At 47.5% G+C, this 18,871-nt stretch overlaps 1 protein-coding gene across 7 annotated transcripts in view; it reads left to right on the forward strand.

Moving 5' to 3' along the window:
* Positions 1-18,871, forward strand: part of NAV3 (neuron navigator 3) — a 451,810-nt gene that overhangs the window by 152,758 nt on the left and 280,181 nt on the right. For 5 of the 7 annotated variants that reach the window (XM_054173930.1, XM_054173933.1, XM_054173936.1 and 2 more), the window contains exon 1: positions 761-1,088. The exons of 1 other annotated variant lie outside the window; for it this stretch is intronic. In XM_054173930.1, the coding sequence (XP_054029905.1) occupies positions 846-1,088 (243 nt within the window). In that variant the 5' untranslated portion in view covers positions 761-845. Of the gene's footprint in view, positions 1-651; positions 1,089-18,871 lie in introns of those variants that run through there. One more of the 7 variants, XM_054173935.1, reaches the window with a different exon arrangement.

Here is an 18,871-nt window from a genome sequence, read left to right on the forward strand (position 1 = left end):
CAGGCAGCCCTTCCCCATGCTGTAACTCAGCTCCCAGCCATGCTCTTGCTCTGTTCTAACCTGATTTCACGGGAGGAACAGGGAGTGAGACACCGTAGCTCATGCTTGTCAGCAGTGAAAAATAGCCAGGAATCAGACAAACAGCTTCATTGCTGAGATTATTTCCGGGATAAAAAACTCCTCCAACAGCTGTTTGCTTTGGCCACTACTCAGGTCCTTTTTTTCCCCCTCTTTTCTCTTCTTTTCTATTTTTTTCCCCCTCAAATGAGAAGAGAAAAAGAGGTTTGGTGGGTTGGGGTTTGGGTTTTTTTTTTTTTGGTTGGTTGTTGGGTTTTTTTAAGTCGTGGGCTGGTTATTTCTGTACACAGGAAGAAGTCTCTGCCTCAGTGTTGTGGTCTCGGAACTGTTTTGACAGTTGGATTACGGGGAGGTTTCGTTTCTTCTCTCCCTCCCTTCATTCACTGAACAGCAAAGTGCTGGAAGGAGGAGGAGAAGAAGAAGAGGAGAGAGAGAGAGAGGAAATTTATGAGTTCGTTAATCGCAGGCAGGCAGCTGTGTGGCAGTTACCTTCCAGAAAAGTTCACGCCCCAGAGGAGTGTTTAGTCTTCCAGAGTCCCTGACTCACCGAGCAGTGCATGTGAGTGGCTGAGAGGCAGAGGGGGAGAGATGAAGGCAGAGTTTTGCTTCCTCGTGGAACTCGCAACGTCATTGTTTTAAGATGTTTTCGAACCGGTGACTGCTCCTTCTGTTTCAAGTATTTGTTCTGGGATTGCTGGAGTTGGAGTCTACCACACCGAGGTCAGGAGCATTTTCTTTGGCGGAAAGAAGATACTTTTCTAGAAGCCATGCCTGTACTTGGGGTTGCCTCCAAGCTCAGGCAGCCAGCCGGAGGGTCAAAGCCTGTTCACACTGCCCTCCCGATCCCCAGCCTTGGCCCTGCTGGCTCGCAGCAGTACTCACCAAAGTCTTTGGAGCTTACTGGGGCAGAGGGCTCGATGCTTTCTTGTCAGCTTACCTTAAAGCCCACCTGCACTTTTGGAGAGAGGAGAGGACTTCAAGGGAAAACCCAGGAGATGGAAGACAGCAAGGTTAGTTGCAAACTTTTCTGGGGAGCTCAGTTCTTGCAAAATTGTTGATTTGCTGTTAGAATCCTGCTCGGGAGGAGCTGGGGAGACAGACTTTGGCTGTCATCAGTGAACTCACACAGCAGCCTTGAAATGTTGCTTTGCTGAGTGTTGCTGTTTGAGTCCACATTCTGTGTCTGAGTGTTAGCATTAAACGCTTCATAGATGATGCACTTTGATAAGGAGAGAGAGATCGTTCCTCCACCAGGCAAGCAGAGCCATGGCATGACAGTCCTTTAAAAAAGCCCTAACAACATAATCTTGGCTGCTCCATCTCATATTATGAACTTTAAAAAGAGCTCTCACACCCACACCTATTCCCACAGGGAGGCTCTTTTAAAAGAAAATAAAAAACCCCAAACCCAACAAGTAATTGATTTTCTTCTTCTCTTTTCAAATGATCTGGCTACTCTTGCTCCAGAACTGCTGAACCAGAAAAGCAGCTTCTTGCTGAGAGGAGCCTGTTGCTGCTCTCTTTTGAAAAGCAGCTCCTTCCTAGCCCCAACCTAGCTCGTTCATGGTGATCTTCAAAAGAACAAGTTAGTCTGCAGTAGGATACCGTGGCATTTTCTAGGTGCTTAGGGTTTGGTTGGTTTGGTTTTGTTGTATAAGAGGTCTTGAAAATCAAAACGACTCTGCTTGGTTTTCTCCTTGCCTTTCTGCTGCAGTCTGGAACATTTCTCATGCTTTAAACATGAGTATTGAGTGCCTTCTTGGTCAGCAGTGTATATTCATCCAGGTCTTTCAGACATGCAGCATTATGACTGCATGTGTGGTTTAACAGTCCCAGCAAGCAGTGTTAGGTGAGGTAACTTCCCTTTGCCTTCCCAGTGCTTTTGCTCTGTGGGGCTGATTACCAGGCTGGGATGGAACACATAATTGCAGTTGCTTCTTCCTTGGCTTGGGGACACTTGAGTGTCATCAGAGTTGTTAAAGTGGCAAGATAGACATAATATATGTACTTGGGTTTCCTTTGGTTTTAGTTACTGGGTTAATTCAGTGTTAGTGGAGAAAGTTGGGTTTGTGGGTAGAGCACAGGCTTGGGGTTCTGAACATTTGGTTTCCTATTCAACCCCTGCCATTTGTTTCCCTGTGAGCTTTTGGTCACGTCACATAATTTTTCCTTTGGAGCTTTTTGTGTCACCTCTCTCTGCCTTCCCGGGATGATGCACTGGTGGTCTCAGCCATATTTTCCTTTTTGACACCCAGTAGTGATTTATTTACATTTTTCTACTTTTCTGCTCAAAGTCTGTAACTCAATTTTAAAGGCATAGCCTAAAACCACCACATGTAGAAATACAAAGGCAGAGCAGACTTTTCCAGCTCCTGATTACCAGAAGTGATGAGCAGCCCTTTTTCTGTGACTTGAGTCAATATAGTATCCTTGAACACAGGTTGGAAGGGACCTGAAGGATCATCTGGTCCAACCTTTCTTGGGATATAAGCACAGTCATAATTTCTCCCCAGACCTCTTTATTCCCATCTGTAAGGATGTTGTTTCCTACCGAAGGGGTTGGGAAAAGCCAATGAAGGAAGCCAATGAAGGGCTGTCCACCTCCAATCTCTCTATGTAATGGCAGTCATACAAGTTTTCATCAGTGTGACTCCTGGTGGCTTGCTTATTTTCAACAGAAAACACTCTTTGTTGCCTCTTTAGTACTGTTGTGTAAAGGATATTGTGTGACAAGTAACTTAGATTTGCAAGGGCTGTTCTCAGAGAAAAAGAACACAGTTACATTGCCTACAGAAGGATGTTTCTTAACTCTAAAAACATGTGGAGGGAGATGGGAAGTATCTTGCCTTAAGTGTTTGAAAGACTTGGGAGCTCTTAGTGATTGGCACAAGAACTAATGGGAGTCATATTCTTCCCAAGTACCTGGTCCTGAGGCCTGCTGAATGGCTAGTGTGTAAAGCAATGGGCTAGATGGACCCAAGCTGTGATCCCCATTTGCCACTTGTTTCCTGGGTTTGAATATTTCTTATGCTTTCAATTATTTCTTATGATCAGAATGGGTCAAAGGTGAGGCATAGGAAGTTCCATGTGAATGTGAGGAAGAATGTTTTCCCTGTGAGGGTAACAGAACACTGGAAGAGGCTGCCCAGGGGGGTCATAGAGTCTCCCTCTCTGGAGATGTTCAAAGTCTGCCTGGATGTGTTCCTATGTGATCTGCTCTGGCAGAGGGGGGTGGATTGGATGAGCTTTCAAGGTCCCTTCCAGCCCCTGACATTCTGTGATTCTGTGATTCCTCCATGGCTCTATGGCATGCAGTCCTGTACTTTGGGAATGCTTCATTGTAAGTAAAGAGATAGAATGCCTTTCAGTCAAAATGTAATGAATATCTAGTCTGAGGTTCAAACTGAGAGTAAAGTTTGCCTGTATAGCTTACTGCTTGTATCAAGGCTTAGATCATTTCCCAGCACAGGGATCCACTGGAGAGAGTCCAACAGAGGGCTATGAGAATGCTGAAGGGACTGGAGCACTGCCTGGTGAGGAGAGGCTGCGAGTCTGGAGAGGAGAAGACTGAGAAGAGATCTGATCAATGTCTATAAATATCTGAGGGCTGGGGGGCAAGAGGGAGGGCACAGGCTCTGCTGAGTTGTGCCCTGGGATAGGACAAGGGGCAATGGATAAAAACTCCAGCACAGGAGGTTCCATCTCAACATGAGGAGGAACGTCTTCACTGTGAGGGTCACAGAGCACTGGAGCAGGCTGCCCAGAGAGGTTGTGGAGTCTCCTTCTCTGGAGCCTTTCCAGCCCTGTCTGGATGTGTTCCTGCATGACCTGCGCTGGATTCTTTGGTCCTGCTCTGGCAGGGGGTTGGACTCAATGATCTCTGGAGGTCCCTTCCAATGCCTAACATCCTGTGAGCCTGTGGTATAAGACAGCACTGATCTTTGCAAGAGAAATCATGGATATCTATCCTCAAAAGACAATAGAATATATGGATTAATCATCTGGTTAACTTTTGCCCTTGCCTGTCGGAGTGCAGCCTTTAGCATTGCTTTCGTTTGTGTTTTGCATACACTGCACTTTGGGTCACCAGCTTTCTCATCCTGTCTGGAAGACACTAAGGATTGACACATGTAGTCACTGGGACATATAATGTTGCTTTAAGTGCTCAGAATTCCAAGATAAATTTGGGTTATACATGTCTATACAGCAGGTCATTGCTACCCAGCTGTTTCCTCTATGGCCTTCAGCCTCAGCCCACCTGATTGTTCAAAACTTTTGACACTTGTGTTGGCTTTCTAGCACAACTGCCTTGCCAAGGCTGGTTAGGAACACAGCTGCAAACATCAGCTCTCTGTTCCTATATCACATGATTTTGCTTGCTTTTCTTTTTTATGGACATGGTGCAGTTTGAATCATAGAATCACAGAATTGTCAGGGTTGGAAGGGACCTCAAGGATCAGCCAGTTCCAACCCCCCTGCCATGGCCGGGGACACCTCACACTACAGCAGGTTGCTCACAGCCACATCCAGCCTGGACTTTAAAAACCTCCAGGCATGAGGCTTCCACCACCTCCCTGGGCAACCTGTGCCAGTCTCTCACCACCCTCATGGGGAACAACTTCTTCCTCACATCCAATCTCAATCTACCCATTCCTAGTTTTGCTCCATTCCCCCCAGTCCTATCACTCCCTGACACCCTCAAAAGTCCCTCCCCAGCTTTCTTGGAGCCCCCTTCAGATCCTAGAAGGCCACAAGAAGATCTCCTTGGAGCCTTCTCCAGACTGAACAGCCCCTACTCCCTCAGTCTGTCCTGTCATTGCCTGACTTCCTAAAGAGTCCCTCCAAGTTTAAGAAGAGAAGTTTAAGAAAAGCTATATTATCATTTTAATGAAAACTGGTAGAAGGCATTTGAGGTGATTAGGTTCAGCTGTGTTCTTAATTGGAGAGGATGCAGTCAAGCCTGGGAAGGGAAATGATGAGTGGATAATAATTTCAACTGTTCTGTGTGTAGTTCATTCGAGTACACTTTTGTTCACAAATGTCATCCTCTGTGCTTTGGTGCCTAAGTCACATCCAGGTCCATCTGCTTTCCACCTAAACCCACTGATGTTTAAACCAATGGCAAGAGCACACACGATGGGAACAGTCATGCAAAGTATTTGAGCACAAGCATTCAGAGCACATTCTTTTTCCCTGAGTATCATATAGACAAAAGTTTATTCCTATATATGTACATAGGAAAGGAATCCAGCTGCTGGATTCATGAGGTGAAATGCTGGCTGGCTTTGAAGCAGATGGATTTTTGCTGTTCAGTTGGGCCACAGAGTGCTTTTATGTAGATCCACTCCTGAAAGCACCGATGTGTTTTGCAATATTTTTCTAAGTGTGGGTATGGCATTGCTCATGTTGCTGTGCCACCACTTCTGGACATGAGCAGGCACTGTGAGCTTGCAGCACAGAAGGCCAATCAAAGATAAGTTGCCAGCAGAGCCAGAGAGGTGATTCTGACCCTTTGCTCTGCTCTGCTGAGACCTCACCTGGAGGGCTGTGTGCAGCTCTGGAGCCCTCAGCACAGGAAGGACATGGAGCTGATGGAGAGGGTCCAGAGGAGGGCCACGAGAATGATCAGGGGGTTGGAGCAGCTCTGCTACAAGGACAGGCTGAGGGACCTGGCACTGTTCAGCCTGGAGAAGAGGAAGCTCCAGAGAGACCTAAGAGCAGCCTGCCAGTACCTGAAGGGGGCTACAGGAAGGATGGAGAGAGACTGTTTGCAAAGGCCTGCAGGGACAGGACCAGGGACAATGGCTTTGAACGAGAGGAGAGCAGATTTAGATTGGATGTTAGGAACAAGTTCTTTCCTATGAGGGTGGTGGAAGACTGGCAGAGGTTTCCCAGGGAGGTGGTTGAGGCTCCTTCCCTGGAGATCTTCAAGGTGAGGCTGGAGGAGGCCCTGGGCAGCCTGATCCAGTTGGGGATGTCCCTGCTGAGTGCAGGGAGGTTGGACTGGATGAGCTTTGGAGGTCCCTTCTGGCCCAGTCTGTTCTGTGATTCTATGATTAGTCTGCTTGGTAAATTAACAAGACCAAAATTCTTGCATTACACTAGGTTGCCTTGTGGTAGTGTTCTAGATGTAGAATAGGTTATTAAACTCTCATAAAATGAAAAATTATCAAGCAGTATTGCAGAAAGGTCACCTAATGATGACTGTGTCCTGTAATGAACTGTTTGTCAATAGTGGTTTACTCCAGGTCACCACAAGTGATTTCAGCTGCCGCACACTTGATGGTGCAGTTGCAAAGCCACTGCCATGAATCTTTTCCTGGTGTGAAGCTGAGCAGCTGCTGGGAGTCTGCATCCCTGCTAGGCATCCCAGCCTTCTGGCTTGGCTTCCTGGGGCTGCTCCTTGCAGCGCTCTGCTCTGTGCTCCCAGGACTTTCTTCCCACCATCATGCCTTTTTCTTTCAAGAGCACCATCATTTATACTTGCAAATGGAATTTTCCCTGAGCTGAATCTGATAGATGCAATGTAGCATTTTGGTTATATGACTTGGATGATAAGATGTTAGCCTTCTTTCCAGAGTTGATTCATTCCTTTACTGTCATATTATCTCATTTCTCTTTTTTTTCTTCCTCTTGTTTTCATTTTCCTTTGTCTGTGCTATCTGTCTGCTGCTGCCTGCTTTATCTGCTTCTTCCTTCCTGTTGGCAGACATTTTTACAGGCTTCTGCATATGACTTATTTTTCTCTGTATACACTAATCAAGTTTTCCTGTCATGACTACTATACTTTTCATATCACTCTTCATTACTGGAAAGTGCTAGTCAGGCTCTCCAGCCCCACCAAGTTCATCACTAAGCAATCTGACTTTGATAGTGGAAGAGCTTGGGAGAAGTCAGGAAATGGATCTGCTGCAAGGCCTTCAGGAAGAAATGACAAAGAACATGATGCATACACCTGAGGACAGAAACACAGCTGGCTTCTTATGGAGCACAGGAACATGAGCAGTCAGGCTGGGGAAGTGGGCTGTAAATGGACAGAACAAAGAATAGATGTTCTCACAGAAAAAGCAACTGGCCATTGGGATGTGCTGCCCAGGGAGGTGGTGGAGTCCCCATCCCTGGAGGTGTTCAAAAAAGGCTTGGATGTGGCACTTGGAGCCATGGTTTAGTTGTCAGGAGGTGCTGGATATTAGGTAATAGGTTGGACTTGATGATCTCTGAGGTCTTTTCCAACCTGGTTGATTCTATGATTACTTGGGGAGCTGAGAGAACCCTCTCTTGAACATGCAAATCACCAGGGGAGATGATGATTGCATTAAGATAAGCTCATGCTGGATGTCTCACCTGAAAAGACAGCAGCTGCCCAGGGGCTGTGGTGTAAAGACCCCCCTGGAATGTGCAACAAAGATAAGATCATGGTGAAGGACCTTCCTGATGTGTCAGCTCTGCCCACTCAGCTAGCACACCTGGCAGTCACATCTGCATTGTAAAGTGACTAGGCTGAGGGCCAGATGGAGCTAGGATGAATGAACCAGGAGCAGTATAAAAGCCCTGAGGTATACCAGCTTACTAGGGGGGAGCATCACCATGGACATCATCTCAACCTGGAAGCAGCAGCCTAGGAATGTCTCTCTCCCCTTCCCCTCCGTCCCCCACCAGAGAAGGACCGTGGGGTGGTAACTATCTCTCCTGCGTGCTCTTTCTCCATTTCCCCCTCTCTCTCCCTTTTCTTCCTTTCTCTGTTCTGTTTACTCTACCTCTTTAATAAATAGTCTCATCTTGATATATGGCCTCATGGGTGCCTTAATTTCACTCAAGGGAACGTTCTCCTTCCCAAGCTTTGGATCAAGACAGGAGGACGGCCACAAAGAATGGGGCCTGAAATGGTTGCGAGCACCATGAGAGTAATCTAAAATGAATGTCAGTGTCACAAAAGAAATCTGAATATCTTGATATGAGTCAGAGAAGCATAGCCAGCAGGGCAAGGGAGGTGATTCTCCCCCTCTGCTCCACTCTGCTGAGACCCCCCCTGGAGCCCTGTGCCCAGTTCTGGAGCCTCTGTTCCAGGAAGGATCTGGAGGTGCTGGAAGGGGTCCAGAGAAGGGCCACGAGGATGAGCAGAGGGCTGGAGCTGCTCTCCTATGAGGACAGACTGAGGGAGTTGGGGCTGTTCAGTCTGGAGAAGAGAAGGCTCCCAGAAGACCTTCTTGTGGATCTGAAGGGGGCTCCAAGAAAGCTGTGCAGGGACTTTTGAGGATGTCAGGGAGTGATAGGACTGGGGAGAATGGAACAAAACTAGAAATGGGTAGATTGAGATTGGATGTGAGGAAGAAGTTGTTCCCCATGAAGGTCATGAGAGACTGGCACAGGTTACCCAGGGAGGTGGTGGAAGCTTCATGCCTGGAGGTTTTTGCAGCCAGGCTGGATGTGGCTGTGAGCAACCTGCTGTAGTGTGAGGTGTCCCTGGCCATGGCAGGGGGGTTGGAACTGGCTGATCCTTGAGGTCCCTTCCAACCCTAACAATTTTGTGATTCTTCTGTGATTAGGCAAAAAAAAAGAGCACACTGCTGCCTCGAGTGACCCCAAGTGACTCTCGAGGTCCATTTCTTTTAGTGTCATCCATTTCATCTCAGTCTTGGTCTGGGGTCGTTCAGCCGTCCCTGTTGCAGTAGAGTGCAGAAAGCTCTCATTTTGTCCTCAATGGTAAACAGTTTGCCAGTGATGTGGTAACCTCTATCCCTCAGCAGACACCAGGCTTGGAGGATGGCTAGAGCTGCAGACAGATCAAGAGACAAATGTTTCTGCTTTCCGTGCCTGGGTGGAGCTCCCGCCGGCAGCCGCCCTGAGCAGAGTGCAAAACCAGATGTTTGTCATGAACAACTTCCATATCTCTGCCTTTCCTCACCTGACCTTCCACACCATGCACTTAGGCTCTGTGTGACCCTTTCCCCCTATTCCCTACATCTCTCCAAGCAGAGCATCTGTTGCCACCCCACATCTCTTTGACCTTTCCATTTCTTGGATACCTTTTTGTGCAGCCCCTTAGGCCCAAGCTCCGCCGAGTTTCTCGCCACACTGAATCTAGGGAACATGAATAAATGAGTTTATTTCCCCATTTTGTCATGTCCTTCCTCTCCTCACTGCTAGCACATCGGAGATGTCTGCCTTGTGGGTTGGCAAAGAAGGAGGCTTCGCCTTGTGCCGAGCATTTCGCTTACAGCACTGTGGCCAAGGCAGCCGAAAGGGCAGCAGGAGCAGCCAGAGGCTGCACGGCTTCTCCCCACGGTGACCAATAGTGATGGGAAGCCAGCACTGTTGCAAAAAGCACCAAACTAGCTGCCAGAAGTGTCAGTCAGCACTGCTGACACCTGGGAATATCTGTGTTTAAAATTTACACAGCCCCAGTGCAGCCAGGACACTTGGCAGGAGGTCAGATTGTCAGCAATTTTAGCCTCTTGCCGTGCGCTCGGAGCTGTTTCTGTATCAAACAGATAACAATGGCTTTAATGTGCTTTGTGCAGCCAGCACCATCTGCCCATGCAGCTTTGTATCTGATTTAAGAGCCTCATGTTGTATGAGCTTGGAGTTGACTTCACTGTTCCGTGTTTATTTTCTAATCCTGTCTAACAAGCCAGTTTGCATAGAGTTAAGATGAATGTATAGTATAGAATTGTCAGGGGTGGAAGGGACCTCAAGGATCAGCCAGTTCCAACCCCCCTGCCATGGGCAGGGACATCTCACACTGCAGCAGGTTGCTCACAGCCACATCCAGCCTGGCTGCAAAAAACCTCCAGGCATGAGGCTTCCACCACCTCCCTGGGCAACCTGTGCCAGTCTCTCATGACCCTCATGGGGAACAACTTCTTCCTCACATCCAATCCAAATCTCCCCATTTCTAGTTTTGCTCCATCCCCCCCAGTCCTATCATTCCCTGACACCCTCAGAAGTCCCTCCCCAGCTTTCTTGGAGCCCCCTTCAGATACTTGAAGGCCACAAGAAGGTCTCCTGGGAACCTTCTTTTCTCCACACTGAACAGCCCCAAATCCCTCAGTCTGTCTCCATCCCTCTGCTCATCCTCATGGCCCTTCTCTGGACACCTTCCAGCACCTCCAGATCCTTCCTGGAACAGAGGCTTCAGAACAGAGCTCCAGCTGTGGTCTCAGCAGAGGGAAGCAGAGGGGGAGAATCACCTCCCTGGCCCTGTTGGCCATACTTCTCTTGCTGCAGCCCAGGCTCTGGTTGGCTCTCTGGGCTGCAAGTGCTCACTGCTGGCTCCAATTGAGCTTCTTATCCACTAGCACCCCCAGGTCCTTTTTTTCAGGGCTGCTCTCAAGCCAGTCCCTGCCCAGCCTATATCAGTGCCTGGGATTGCCCTGCCCCAGCTGCAGCACCTTGCACTTGGTCTTGTTGAACCTCATGAGGTTGTCCTGGGCCCATCTCTGCAGCCTGTCCAGGTGCCTCTGGATGGATCCCTTCCCTCCAGCTGTCAGCTGCACCACACAGCTTGGTAACACAACGTGAAGCTCTTAAAGCTTCAGTATTTGTGAGGAAGCTGTAGGCTGAAAGATACATTTTGTTTGTAGTTGGCAACTAGAATCATGGATAGGAGGGGGTTTGGCACCCGGAGCTTAAGACCTCTGCCTACCTTTCTACTGCTGTTCTTCTATTTCTGTCACAAAGTAAGAATGTAAACTCAACATATTTCATAGTAATTTGCGTGTCCTGAGCTAATATTGGGCATCAACAGAAAACAATTACTCTTCTGTATTGCATCAGTGGCCAGGGAAGCTACTTGGGGATTTCCTGACAGAACAACTTTGTGTTAAGAAATATTTTCATTGAAAATGAGAGGGTTTGCTGCACTGTGCAGAGGAGCTCCAGAACGTGAAGCGAGGCAGGAACATTTGCTTGGTGCAATCAAGTGGCTGGAGCCAGGCTCTGCTGGGTGATGCCCAATGCCAGCACAAGGGGCAGTGGTGGAAGCTGAGGCAGAGGAAGCTCCATGGAAACGGGAGGAAGAATTTTTTTTCCCTGTGAGGGTGACAGAACCCTGGAAAAGGCTGCCCAGGGGGGTTGTGGAGTCTCCCTCTCTGGAGATATTCAAGCCCTGCCTGGATGTATTCCTGTGTGATCTGCTCTAGGTGATGCTGCTCTGGCAGGGGGGTTGGACTGGCTGAGTTTCCGAGGTCCCTTCCAGCCCCTGGCACTCTGTGCTTCTGTGATGAGTTATTTTTCCTGCTTGCTTCACAAGGACAGTTTTGCTTTTTTCTTCATTACAGTGTCAGTGGCCAGCAGCAGTGCAGGCCTACCTCTGAGCTGCTGGTGGAGTTTCCCTCTGGGAGCCACGCTCTTTTGATGTATCCAATCAACACATCCTCTGGCACGATCTGTTAGAGGTGCAGAATACATCTGTGGCCTTTGTGCAGCGGTTTAACACTCATCAGAAGTCCTGTGTGCACTTGTGTTGTTGAGAGACTTTTCATTTATTAAACAGGGTGTGGGAAGTATAAATAGTTATGGAATAACAGGATAAATAACTAGCTATGGAAAAGTAGGATAAAAGCCTTTTATTTTTAAGGTGAGGTCATAGAATCATAGAATCATAGACTCAACAAGGTTGGAAAAGACCTCAAAGATCATCAAGTCCAACCTGTCACACAATCCCAATTCCCTCAGCCGTCCCTCATAAGATCTGTTCTCTAGACCCTTCATCAGCTTTGATACCTGGATGTGCTCCAGCAACTCAATGTGTTCCTTGTGGTGAGGGGCATCTCTTAGATTTTGTGACCCCCTTCTCAGATCTCCTATATCCCACTAGTCCTTTGACACTCAAGTGCAGTCCTCCAAGGTTTCTTCCCATACTGTCACAAATTTCCCTTTGTTCCCAGAGTTTTTAACTGGGAGTTTGAGGGCAACCCCCTCATGCTCATGGAGCCCATCAGAAGTTTGCCTTCCCTACAGTATCTCTTACATGGTCCTGACTGTGGATAATCATAAAATCAACAAGGTTGGAAAAGACCTCAAAGATCATCAAGTCCAACCTGTCACCCAACACCTCACGACTACTAGACCATGTTGATCCTAATTCCTGCCTTTGAATGCACTGCCTAGCTTCTCTGTATCACAAATTCTTGTGTTTAGTAAGGGCATCAACTACAGATGGAACCTGCTAATTTTTTAACTATGTTGTTCATCCTGGTCTGGGTCTTCTGTTCTGTTCTGGTTTTTCCCTTTTTCCCCAGTCCACTGATATTTTGAGTTGCATAGTTGTTGTTTTTTTTATCCTTTGCAGTTAGCACACAGGGCATGCAAGGAGTAGTTCATTTAAAGCAGCTCTGTGTTTCACTTTGACCTGATTCACAGGATGTGGTCTTGGAGGAAGCCCATGCCTGAACAATAGCCTTTTGACAGCAAGAGTGTTTGGGGATTAAGCTGGAGGAGAAGCATCTATCTATTCCCAAACCTACCAGTGGAATATTTAGTGTGAGTCTTCACTTGCCCGTGATGTTTTTAATGTCACAAACCTTTCTTTGCTGTTGTTTTGTTTTGCTTTCACTGGCAACATTTTCACTGGCTGAAAGATAGCACACCCTGGTTAAAATTCAGGGAAGGAATGCAGGGTGTTTTGTCTGCTGAATGCGAAGGGATAATTCCCTCCTGTGAGATGTGCAGATTTGTTATGGCTCTTTGGTTATGTTCTGTGTTGAACCAAGCTGAGAGGACTTGGAAAATAATCAACTCAAAGGGAAGCATGATTTTAAAGTGGTTAGGGCTGGATCATCATATTTCTGGATATATAAACTGAGAAGGTGCCAGCCACTAACTGTCTGTACTAACTCTGCATAAAACATAAGAGAAGTTAACCAAGTATAATATTAGTATTGTCCTAACCTGCTTTCTGCATGATATTTGGCCTAACTTTCTCTTTTTAGTTATGTTTAGTTTCCTGTAAACCCTCCCTTATTGCTCTGCCCCTCTGATCTTAGTGTAGTGGAAGGGATTTAATCTTTTTACACATCTCTCAGCAGCACTTCAGAATATTTTGTTCATGTGGAAGTCTCCAATCTTCTGGAGAGGAGAAGACTGAGAGGGGATTTAATCAATGTCTATCAATATCTGAGGGCTGGGGGGCAAGAGGGAGGGCACAGGCTCTGCTCAGTTGCACCCTGTGACAGGACAAGGGGCAATGGTTAGAAACTCCAGCACAGGAGGTTCCACCTCAACACGAGGAGGAACTTCACTGGCAGGGTCACAGAGCACTTGAACAGGCTGCCCAGAGAGGTTGTGGAGTCTCCTTCTCTGGAGACTTTCCAGCCCTGTCTGGATGCATCGCTGTGTGACCTGCGCTGGATTCTATGCTCCTGCTCTGGCAGAGGGGTTGGACTCAATGATCTCCAGAGGCCTCTTCCAACTCCCAACACCCTGTGAGCCTCTGTAATCAATGAACTGCAGCACGTTTTAAAAGCTAGAACAAAAAGTAGATGTTCCTCTCTCTCTCTTGTGCTTCCTCTCCCTTGTGCTTCCCATTTCACAGTACCTCTTTCTGACCATTTTAACACCTGGCTGTGTATCAAGGCGATGCTATGTTAAACTCCACAAAATCTGGCCACGAAGACTTCCTGTTGTGCATCAGGATTTGATTTACAGGGCATGTGTAAAGCCATCACAGCTTAGTAATCAGAGCAGTCATGCACAGAGAGATGACTCCTTAGCAAGTGGTGTAAAGCGTTTGGCCACTTTCATTAATCAGGAAAGGCTGCATGGCTCATGCATGATTTAAAGTGAGTAAGACATAAGTCAGGTTGCAGGGCTTTTACTCACCACTACAACAATGGAATTTCCTGGCAACACATCTATGAAGTAAACAAGTTCTTGCCTTCCTTTGAGAGGTATTTTTATTCTGGTTCAGTTTTCATGGCTTGGTTTTGTTGTGTTGGTTTTTTGGGTTTGTTTGGTTGGGGTTTTGGGTTGGTTGGTGTGTGTGTGTGTGAACTGTCTCTGTAGTGGAAATGAACAGGCATTAAATAAGAATGTGAAATAACAAATAAAAGTTCAAAAGGAGTTTAGAAGTTTCCTCAGCTGATCAGTCTGCCTGCTTTAGTCATTGCTGGCCAGCTCACCAGCCAGAGACAGAGTGCTGGAAGGAGGAGCTGAAGGAATCTGTTTCTCATGAAGGAGCAGCACAGATTTGAACGCTTGAGAGCTTCAGTTTCAGATTTGCTTTTGAAATGCTTTTTGGAGAGAGTAAGGCCCAGTGACTCACAAGGGAAGGCCCAATGTAGTTCCTCTGGGGTGCATTCAGAGGAGTGTGTCCAGCAGATCCAGGGATGTTCTCCTCCCCCTCTGCTCTGCCCTGCTGAGAACTCCCCTGGAATATTGCATCCAGTTCTGGGCTCCCCAGTTCAGGAGGGACAGGGGTCTGCTGGAGAGAGTCCAAGGGAGGGCTACAAGGATGCTGAAGGTTGTGCAGTCTCCTTCTCTGGAGACTTTCCAGACCAGTCTGGATGTGTTCCTGTGTGACCTGTGCTGGATTCCATGGTCCTGCTCTGGCAGGGTGGTTGGACTGGAAGATCTGCAGAGACCCCTTCCAACCCCTAAGAGCCTGTGATCCTGTTATCCCCTGCTGGTTTCTCTCAGGTACCTCCATGAGCTCAGTTCATGTGTGCAATACTAACAATGCCATTATTGCTAGAGCAATGTTGTTTAGTGGCTATGCAGTATAATACTGAAGAAATTATCTAGTTAGCTACTTCTAAGAATGTTACTGAGGCTACTTTGACCTTAGGAAACCTGTTTTGGGGGTGATTTTTCACCTAATCAGTTGCTGGTATTAACATCATTTAACAATTAACAGCTTCTTGTCTATCAATGTGCTAATGCATCCATTCTTTGCTCTTGCTTGTACTACTAGCAAGAGAGAAGTGGAAGGCATTTTATAAACAGCATATACCTTTCCCTGTGTCAATTTGTGATCCTGACAAAAGTGAGAGGGGAGTAACAGCATCTGCACTGTCTTCTTTAACCCATTGCAGCATAGTGCTGAAGGCTGGTGCAGTTCTGTATTACTAGCTGGAACCTAAGAAGTAGGTTACTCTGCAGTTTCACTGCAGAGTGATTGACAGTGAGTTGCTCTGTTCATTGGGTGATGCCATCTCCAGATGCACTTTTTTGGTGAATACAGGCTAATTTGGAAAACTTTCAGGACAGACCAATCTTGAGCAAGGAAAAGATCTCCTCAGCTGAGTTTCTGGAAGGCGTTGGTGGTTGTGTCGCTGATGAATGAGGGCAGAGGATCCCTCCCAGCCCAGGGTAGCTGTGTCAGTCACATCCTTACAGAGTTCTGCTTTTTGAGATAAGCTGTTAGCACAAGGGAGTGGGGAATAAAAGAAGAATGTGTGGAAATGCAAACAAGACTTGCTTCCCAGGGCCTTGCCATGTCAGTGCAGGACTTCTCTGGGTTATTCTGCCTCATTTGTGGATGTGATGTAGAGGAGATACAAAGCCATGGGGGAAACTGAAAAAGCAAATCAAATAACTGGCCATTGGGATGTGCTGCCCAGGGAGGTGGTGGAGTCCCTGTCCCTGGAGGTGTTCAAGAGGGGATTGGATGTGGCACTTGGAGCCATGGTTTAGTTGTCAGGAGGTGTTGGGTGATAGGTTGGACTTGATGATCTCTGAGGGCTTTTCCAACCTGGTAGCCTGTGTGATTCTGTGAAGGTAAGTTTCAGAGAAGAGAGCACACAAAACTCAGCATACTGGGAGCCAGTGTGTCAGGCTCAACACTGTCATTCAAAGAAATTAGATAAAGGGGGTTTGGAGACAAAAAAATAATCCAATACAGAAGATTTAGACCAGCAAAAGAGAAACTGGAGAACTCAGACATCCTACAAGCAAGAGGATTAGGGACATATTAGCATCTGTGGAAAATTCAATCCTCTTTCTCCTGAACACTGGATGTGATATCATTTAATCTGAGAGAAGTTGCAAGGTCTCATTGTGAAGATGCCAGCAAAGGCAGAGTGATAGTAGTCACATTTCAGTCGAGAGGGACTCAAGTTTTCTTCATTTTCCATTAAAAATTTCAGCTTGGATGACAATCAAGTCAATACTTTCAACTGTAACATTTGTCTCACTGGAGTGGTTGGTTAACCTGAACAGGAGCCTGAGTGGAGGCTTTCACAATGTATGCATCTCAGCACAAAATATTTTTGATCTCTTAGGAAAAATGTGGGTGTTTCTTCTTGTAGTTCTGCTAGGAGGCAACATAGGAGAGATTGTTCATTCATGAGATTATGTGACTCTGAAATGGGTCAGGAATTGGCTGGAGGCTGAGCCCAGAGAGTGGTGGTGAATGGTGCCATATCTCGCTGGCAGCCAGGCACCAGTGGTGTCCCCCAGGGATCAGTGCTGGGCCTCATCCTGTTCAGTATCTTTATTGATGATCTGGATGAGGGGATTGAGTCCATCATCAGTAAATTTGCAGATGACACCAAGTTAGGAGCAGGTGTCAATCTATTAGAGGGTGGGAGGGCCCTGCAGAGCGATCTTGACAGGCTGCATGGGTGGGCAGAAGCCAATGGGGTGAGATTTAATAAGGCTAAATGAGGGTTCTACACATTGGCCACAACAACCCCAAGCAGTATCCAGAGAAGGGCAGTGAGGCTGGGGAGGGGTCTGGATCACAGCCCTGTGAGGAGAAGCTGAGGGAGCTGGGGTTGCTTAGCCTGGAGAAGAGGAGGCTCAGGGGAGACCTTATTGCTCCCTGAAGGGAGGTTGTAGCCACGTGGGGGTTGGTCTCTTCTCCCAGGCAACCAGCACCAGAACAAGAGGACACAATCTCAAGCTGTGCCAGGGGAAGTTTAGGCTGCATGTTAGGAAGAAATTCTTCACAGAAAGAGGAATTGGCCATTGGAATGTGCTGCCTGTGGAGGTAGTGGACTCATCATCACTGGAGATCTTCAAGACAAGCCTGGATGAGGCACTAAGTGCCTTGGTGTGGTTGGTTGGATGGGGCTGGGTGATAGGTTGGACTGGCTGATCCTTGAGGTCCCTTCCAACCTGGTTAATTCTATGGTGATTTTATGAAAGAATCATAGAATTGTCAGGGTTGGAAGGGACCTCAAGGATCAGCCAGTTCCAACCCCGTTGCCATGGGCAGGGACACCTCACACTACAGCAGGTTGCTCACAGCCACATCCAGCCTGCCCTTCAAAGCCTCCAGGCATGAGGCTTCCACCACCTCCCTGGGCAACCTGTGCCAGTCTCTCACCATCCTCTTGAGGAACAACTTCTTACTAACATCCAATACAAATCTACCTATTTCTAGTTTTGCTCCATTCTCCCCAGTCCTATCACTCCCTGACACCCTCAAAAGTCCCTCCCCAGCTTTCCTGTAGCCCCCTTCAGACACTGGAAGGCCACAATTAGGTCTCCTGGGAGCCTTCTCTTCTCCAGATTGAACAGCCCCAACTCTCTCAGTCTGTCCTCGTAGGAGAGGAGCTCTATCCCTCTGCTCATCCTCATGGCCCTTCTCTGGACACCTCCCAGCACCTCCAGATCCTTCCTGCAACAGAGGCTCCAGAACTGGACACAGAGCTCCAGCTGTGGTCTCAGCAGAGTGGAGCAGAGGGGGAGCATCACCTCCCTGGCCCTGCTGGCCACACTTCTCTTGCTGCAGCCCAGGCTCTGCTTGGCTCTCTGGGCTGCAAGTGCTCACTGCTGGCTCCTGTTGAGCTTGTCTTCCCCAGATGCCCCAGGTCCTTTTCTTCAGTGGTGCTCTTAAGCCAGTCCCTGCCCAGCCTATATTAGTTCTTGTCTGTGTCCTTGCCTTGGTATGAGTGGTGTGGTTCTGTCAGGTACTGTGTCATTGTACAACTATCTCTGCAGTGTTGATACATTTAACAGAGAGGTGCAGTGAGACACTTTGTTAATGGAAGTGCAACAGCTCTCCTGTAATTGCCTTTAGTTATCTCAAGTACATTCAAAGAAGGATGATATTTTAACTCATATAATTGATATAATTCCAGGGGGAGATTTAAGCCCTGTGCATGGCAGTGTTACTGGTTTTGCATTTGTCAGATCAACAGTGTCTTCATTTGAGCACAGTTTGGGGGTTTTGTCCTTAATAATCCTCCAAGCCTTCAGAAAAGCTTTTAAACTAATAATTGTTGTGCTCATTCTGCAGTTGCTTTTAGGATAGTTATTTTTAAACACCTCCAGGGATGGTGACTCCACCACCTCCCTGGGCAGCACATTCCAATGGCCAACCTCTCTCTCTGGGAAGAATTTCTTCCTAACATCCAGCCTGAACCTCCCCTGGCACAGCCTGAGACTGCAGCCAGCTCTGTGGTCTGTCCCTCTCCCAGGCTGCTTTGCTGTCCCTAGTTCCTCTGGAGTGTGAAGCTGGTTGGGAAATGCTGAGGTGACTGCTGCAAATATGGCCAATTAGTTTAGGCTGGAGGTGAAGAGAAAGTTCTCTCCAGAAAGAGTAATTGGCCATTGGAATGTGCTGCCCAGGAGGTGGTGGAGTCACCATGCCTGGAGGTGTTTAAGAACAGCCTGGATGAGGCACTTGGTGCCATGGTTTAGTTGATCAGATGGTGCTGCATGATAGGTTGGACTTGATGATCTGGAAGGTCTTTTCCAACCTGGTTAATTCTATTCTATTCTATTCTATCCTATCCTATCCTATCCTATCCTATCCTATCCTACCCTACCCTATCCTATCCTACCCTACCCTATCCTATCCTATCCTATCCTATCCTATCCTAAAGTGTTTGGAAATGCAGATTTT

This window comes from Dryobates pubescens, chromosome 27 (genome assembly GCF_014839835.1).
Source record: "Dryobates pubescens isolate bDryPub1 chromosome 27, bDryPub1.pri, whole genome shotgun sequence".
NCBI lineage: Eukaryota > Metazoa > Chordata > Aves > Piciformes > Picidae > Dryobates > Dryobates pubescens.